At 65.5% G+C, this 6,661-nt stretch overlaps 1 protein-coding gene across 1 annotated transcript; it reads right to left on the reverse strand.

Annotated features, from left to right (window-relative positions):
* Nucleotides 1–649: 649 nt before the first annotated feature.
* Nucleotides 650–5,154, reverse strand: SLC39A4 (solute carrier family 39 member 4). The gene is made up of 12 exons (XM_065895287.1): nucleotides 4,886–5,154; nucleotides 4,012–4,296; nucleotides 3,338–3,533; nucleotides 3,071–3,222; nucleotides 2,809–2,980; nucleotides 2,320–2,492; nucleotides 2,013–2,150; nucleotides 1,807–1,935; nucleotides 1,578–1,632; nucleotides 1,298–1,450; nucleotides 963–1,150; nucleotides 650–870 (listed from the first exon to the last, which is right to left on the reverse strand). Exons 1-12 carry the CDS (start codon nucleotides 5,123–5,125, stop codon nucleotides 742–744), a joined length of 2,010 nt encoding a protein of 669 aa, XP_065751359.1. The 5' UTR covers nucleotides 5,126–5,154; the 3' UTR covers nucleotides 650–741.
* Between the last annotated feature and the right edge of the window lie 1,507 nt (nucleotides 5,155–6,661).

Consider the following 6,661-nt stretch of genomic DNA (forward strand, 5'->3'; position numbering starts at 1 on the left):
TGCCAGTACAAGAAGCCAGTAGAAGCTCACATAACAGATTCTTCCCTAGAGACTTCAGAGGAGCACAGCCTGCTGCCCCCTTGATTTCAGACTTCTGCCTCCAGAACTCTGAGAAAATAAATTTCTGACGTCCTAAGGCACCCAGTGTGTGGTGGGCTGTGCTACAGCCCCAAGAAACTACCACATGGGGACTCTGAGGATGGACACTTCTGGTGAGGACAGTGGAGCAGAGCAGTAGAGGCCCGGGCCTCACGGAGGGTTGCCACACACCCTGGTCTGATTATCTCCAGGCCCATTTTTCATGAGAGAGAAACAAGCCCTCACCTGTGTAAATGCTGCTGCTTGTTTTGTTTTTTCTGCTACAAGCAAACAAATTTGATTCCTGATTGGATCCCAGGTCCTCCCTGCGGCCCTCAGACCCTGGCCCATTTCTCTGGCTTCACTTCCCATGCATTACAGATGAGGGGACTGAGGATGGCTACTTGCAGGTCCCTGAGCTCAGCTATACTGGCTCCTCGTCAGGCACCAGGCACTGCTATGGGGAGAGATACTGCCCCACCTGTCGACCTTTCTTGGTGGGAGACCCTTCCCTCCCAGCGAGGTGAGCAGGCTGGGCTCCAAGCACAAGTGTCTTTATTGAAGATGGGCACTGGGGCTCTCCGGGTGGCTGCGGTTTCTAAGGGGCTGAGATAGTGCAAGGCCAGGAGCCAGAGTCAAGGGCTGAGACTGGGGCAGAGGCTATCAGAGGGTGATATTATCCTCATACAGCGACAACAGCAGCAGGACGGTCCAGCCGCCCAGCAGGCCCACGTTGTGCAGCAGGAAGAGGAGCCAGGGCCGCCGGTCCCGCACGTTCAGCATGGCCGGGAGCTGCGGAGGAGGTGGGCCCTGGGTCAGAAGTCAGCTCAGAGCTCCTGCTCAGCTGCCGCCCACTGCAGTCCCCTCCCGCACTCCGCGCTGACCATGTCGCAGAGCGCCACGTAGAGGAAGAGACCAGTGGCTACCGCCAGGATCCAGGTCTCGCCATCTTCGCCGACGCCTACCGCGAGCGCCACGTAGAGGCCGATGAAGGCCGTGAGCCCCGAGGCCAAGTTCAGCAGCAGCGCCAGGCGCACCGACAGCCCCGCGTGCAGCAGGGCCGCGAAGTCCCCTGGGGCGGGAGGGGCGGGGTCAGGCCGAGAGCCCCGCCCACCCCGACAGACCTCGCTCCGCTCCGATAGTCCCTCCCAACTGTCCCGCCAACCAACCAACCGCACCCCAGGCAGGCCCCGCCCCGCTGGAACCCCTCGCGGCTCACCCAGCTCGTGCGGCACCTCGTGGCAGAACACGGCCAGCGAGGTGGACAGCCCCGTCTTCCAGGAAGACGAGAAGGCGGCGCCCACGGCCAGACCGTCGGCGAAGTTGTGCACGGCGTCTCCCAGCGTGATCACGTAGGGCAGCAGTCTCAGCTCTGCGGGCGCGGCCGGCGTGGGTGGGCATCTGCCTCGCAACACCTCGCCCCCGCCCCCCGCCCCGCGCCGGTGCTGCGCGCCGAACCCCTGGCACCCAGTGCTTCCGGGGCCTCCCTCAGGGCTCACCTGGGCTCAGTCTCCGGGGCTCCGGGCTCAGCAGTTCGGGGCTCTCCTCCGCCACCTGTGGGGCGGGGGGGATGCGGTCCGCGTAGATGAGCCTCTGGGCGGGGAGGTGAGGAGGGGCTCGCGGAGCTAGGTCCTCAGCTCAGGCCAGGGGCAGAAGCCTTGGCGTGGGGGCTGGGAGTGCAGACAGGGCTCCGCGTGGGGTAGGGACGTCCGGTAAGAGCCAGCTCACCAGGTCTGCGCGCGAGCCCTCGTGGGGCTGCTTGGGAGGCCGGAGATCGCTCGGCGCTAGCTGCAGGGACACGCCATGGCTGTGGCCGCCGTGACTGTGGCTGTGGCTGCAGGGCCCGTCCTTTCGGTCCTGCGGGGACAGCTGCTCAGGGTCCACCACGCCTCCCCCCTCCTCCCCACACCGCGTCCAGCCCCCATGCACCTGACCTCCGGGTCCAGGGGCAGCAAGAGGTTGAAGAGGCTCTCGAACAGGAAGAAGGCATAGAGACCACCCAGCACAGCTAGGAGGCGCCAGGTGGGCTGCGAGCCAAGGCCTTCGCCATCATGCGAGTGCAGCCCCAGCACCTGGGGGGGCAGAGGGCGCTGGGCCAGTTGCCCCAGGGCCTCCTCCCCCCGGACAAGGAGATAGGGGTTAGGGGTCAGGGAAGGGTCCCAGGAGGGTGTGCCTGGAAGGAATTCTGGGTAGGCGAGTCCCTGGTGGGGGAGGGAGGGTCCTGGCGGGCTGGGGGCCAACCTGAGGCGTCAAGTGCAGAAGGGCGTCGCCTGTGAGCGCGCCCACAGCCATGCTCAGGAAGGTCTGGATGACGTAGTGGGTAGCAGTGCCGCATCTGGTACAGGTGAGCAGCAAGAGCCCGAAGGCGGAGCTGAGGCAGGTGAGCAGTGTGGCCAGCGAGCCGTACAGGTACCCTGGGGGGGACATGGTGAGAGCCTCCCTCTCAGCCTCAGCCCCCCACCCCCCGCTTCCCAGGGAAGGGTGTCCAGGTGGGGTCCAGGAGCGAGCAAGACCCGCCAGGGCCGCTCCTTCTAGCCCTCCGGCCCCGAAACCCCATCCTCTTCCCTTTCAGGCCCCCATATTCCCTGCTACCCCTCTACGCCAGCCCCGGCCCAGCTCTCCCCGCCCCTCCCAAACCCAGCGGCCACTTCCTCCTCCCTTTTCGGTTCCTCCTCCATGCTGCCAGGCCCCTGGGCACAGCCAGGCACAGCTGGGGAGGTGGGCACTCACTCTGCACCTGACTGAGCTGGTCCTGAGTGGGCTGCTCAGGCTGGGGGCTGCAGGCCCCACTCAGTTGCTGCTGGAGCAGGGCAGGGCTCAGTAGGGCCCAGGCCTCCGGTGTCACCCCAGCCTGCTCAGACAGCCCATACACAGCCATCACATCTCCAGCACTCAGGCATACCTGGGGGGGTGACAGGCCTGGGGGTCAGGGACCTGAGCAGACTGGTGGGACCCCACCTCTCTCCAAGACAAGGGTGCATGGACTGCTCACTGTGTCCCACATGCTGGAGCTGCTGTTGGGGGTGGCAGGGGGCCCAGGGCCCTGGCGGTTGGCCCCCTCTCCCCGATGACCGTGGTCACTGTGGTCACCATGGGTCTCGGTCGCTCCGCCCACCCCCAGGCGCTGCATCAAGGCCTCCAGCTCTGGCCGGGAGGACAGAGTGACAAAGTTTGTGTGGGCTCCAGCCCTGCACTCCCCAGGGGCACCGATGCTGGGGTTCAGGGCACTCCCTGCCCAGTGGCACAGCTCAGGCCTCACCAGCCAGCGTGATGTTGGGGTTCTCGCTGCTGTGCTGCCGGAACACGAAGTCCACGAAGTACTGGGGGGTCGGCAGGGCTCGGAAGCAGGACCCGCTCCTGACGTGGTCCAGCAGGGCAGCCAGGACTGGGCCGGGGCTGCCGGGAGACCCCACCCCCGCTGCTTCCTCCAACAGCTGAGGCAGGGCTACACAGGCCTGGGGAGGAGCTGGACCTCAGTCTCACTGGCCGTGTGGACTTCCTGACCTCTAGCTCTGCCATTGCCCCTGGTGCCCCCTGGACTCCAGTGACTCTGGAGCAGCCTCCTGGGAGCACCACTTCTTCTTGTTCACCTCAGACCTGGGCTGGGCCCCTCCCCTGCTTGGGGCACCTCCCTGGTACCACAGGCCTCCCCCTTCCTGGCCCAGTGGGTCCAGGCCCCCACCTTCCCCCCAGGGCTCCTCCCTGTAGCCCCAGGAGCTTTCTCAGACCCCGTCCAGGGTCAGGGCCCCTCCTGGGGCTCCTGCAGCCCTGCCCTACTCAGTGGGGAGCGTCCATTTGTGATTCCCCCAGCCCAGACTCCCCCAAGTGCCCAGAAAGGCGTTGAGGCCCAACCCCCTAAGGGGTCCCCCTCCCCCCAATCCCTCCTGGCTCCTCTTCACCCACCACCCCTGGCCAGCCCGCCCAGGCCCCCACCTCCACAGAAGTGGGCCGGCCAGCGGCCTGGGCCTGAATCTTCTGCAGCAGCCTGGTCAAGCCTGGGGTCAGGGCCTCAGGGCTCTCGAGCAGGGCCAGGAGCTGGTCTGCGCGGGAGGCCCAGCGGCCAGCCCGGACATCCGCACAGGTGCCCTCCGGGTTGCTGAGGTAGACGGTGGCGGCAGCGCTGAGGCGGGCGATGTGCCTGGGCTCCAGGGCCTGAGCGGAGTGGAGCCCTGGCTCCTCAGGCCTGCCCAGGGCCAGGGCGTCTTCCACAGACAGGCACTGTGGGCAGAGACAGGTGGGCGGGGGCCAGGTATCTGTGGCCCAGGAGCCGCCCCCTTCCCTGCGGGGCCCTCGCACAGGGACCACCATCCTCTCCGTCCCTCTCACAGCGACACCCCTCCATCACCTGCTCACTCACGTGCTCTCCCCACCATCTCTCCCCACCATCCCCCCCCATGACAGGACGACGCGTGCGCATACGTACATACACGCATACGCGCACCCCCCCACACACACACACATACCACACACACGTACACACAGGGGTCCCGCCACCTCAGGGTGGTTTCTTCCTGGAACCACTGCCACTTTGCTGGCCTGGGGGCTGATGGGGTGGGGGTGGGGCAGCCCTGGGGTCCCGGAGCCGCGGGTCCCTACACGCCACCGTCCCACCAACAGGGAGGGCAAGTGGGTCTGAATGCGGAGTGGGGGAAGGTGGGCTCGGGCCTGCAGGCAGCGCCCGAGCGCCAGGCCACTGCACTCGGCCCGCCTCCTGGAGTTTGCCCGAGCCCTTTGCCGCCGGCCCTCGGGGTGGAGCGGCGGGCTGGGGCTGGGGCCGGGGGACCCGTCGGGTGGGGCCGTTCGTTACCTTTCCACACGGCCCGTCAGCGCAATGCACACGGACCGCTAGTGTATTTAACAGGCTGCCCAGCGCCTTGCGGTCCAAAACACCCCGGCCAGAGGACAGCAGGGTCAGCAGACGGGCAGGTGGGGTCGCCGTCCCGGTCAACGCCAGCACAGCCAGCAAGGCCAGCAGCAGCCCCGGCTTGGGCCCGGCCAGGCCGGCCAAGCTGCGGCCCCCGGGTGCTCTGAGTTCCAGGGAGGCCATGGTCGCCTGGGTGGCTGCGGGCCGCGTGGGCTGCCTGGTGCCAGACTCTGGGCTGGGCTGGGACCCGCCCGCCCCGGCGAGGCTCTCCAGGCATTTCCTGCGGGGCCCTGTGATTGGCTGCTGGAGGTGTCGCAGGTTAACCATTCCAGGTCCTCCCCGAGCGAGCGAGCGAGGTGCTGCTGCCCCCCGGGGGCAAGCCCGGGCCGGACTGGGCGGCCCACTGAGCTGTGGCCCCCGGCCACCCACTCTGCTCCTGCAAGGATCTTGTTACCGAATGCAAATCTGTGTGCCCGACACACAGTGAGGCCAAACAAACCGAAACGTCAGAGTCTGGAGCAGAGACGGGTTTACTGGGGGGCCGAGCAAGGAGAACGGGTGGCTTGTGTTTAAAAACCCTGAACTCACCGATGGTTTCCGGGGAGCCTTTAATAGGCAAAATTTGGGGTGAGGGCAGCAGGGCATGTGACTTTCTCCTGAGTGGTTGGTGGGGAGGTGGCGGCGGTGCTCTGGGGTCCCAGCTTGTAGTCGCCATCTTCCACCTGGGTGGGGGCCTTAGTTCTGGCAGAAGAGCTCCAAGGGGAGCCAGGACCTTGCCCCAAGGCTGTAGTTTCTTGACTGCCCCTCCTTTGTTTCTGCATCCCCTCCCTTCCCTGATTAGCAATGGTTTAAACCTGCCCTTTCGAACTCAGGGAAGGTCTTAGGGGGCTGAATGAAGCCCGTTTCCTACAAACAAGAAACGGGGGACAAGGAAAGGAGGATTTGTACTCAGGAGGCCCCCCAGGGTCCTGCTCAGTTTCAATCCCCCCCCTTTTTTTTGGTACTCCTCAGTCTTGAGGGGAACAGGTGTCAGACAAGACAGGGAATAAGATTTGCATAGAGAGGCTGAGGAAGAACTTTGCAGAGGAACTCGGTTTTAGGGGAACTCCGTTTCAGTGTGGGTGTTGCTTCCCAGGGCCCTCTCTCTGAGAGCTGCCCCCAAGGCAAGGGGGCCTGGCGCAGAGGTTCCAAGACACCACTACAGGCCCGGTCCCCACATCCCACCTGAAAGCCCCCATACAGCCCTGCCCCACTCCCCTCCCTGCAGCATCCCCAGCAGGGCCCCCCCCAGCCCCCTGGCTCAGGCAACTTAGACACCCCAGAGCCTTCGAGGGCCTCCCTGGGCGTGGGATCCTGAGCTGCGATAGAATTCTGTGTTGAAATTCTTGCGGGGGCTGGAATCCGAGGGAATTGAGATAAGGTGCTGGCTGAGTCATGTGCCCCTCTACAAACCCTCCAGGGGAAACTCCCCAGGAAATGGCCAAAGCCCCACACAAACAAGAGCAAAGAGGAGGCTGGGCGCCCTACCCATACCCCCCGGCTCACCGGCCAGTGAGGGGCTCCTGGGCCCTGAGGGCAGCAGGAAGCAGGAAGTGGGCACTAGGCTCAGGGAGAGGGGGAGAACTATGGCTCCCAGCCCTGCCCCTCCCTGATGCCTCCTGCTCCGGCCTTTGAACTTCTAGGCCTTATCTCTGCCTAGTTGGCAGTCTGGGGAAAGGG

Source organism: Phocoena phocoena, chromosome 17 (genome assembly GCF_963924675.1).
Source record: "Phocoena phocoena chromosome 17, mPhoPho1.1, whole genome shotgun sequence".
Taxonomy (NCBI): Eukaryota; Metazoa; Chordata; class Mammalia; order Artiodactyla; family Phocoenidae; genus Phocoena; species Phocoena phocoena.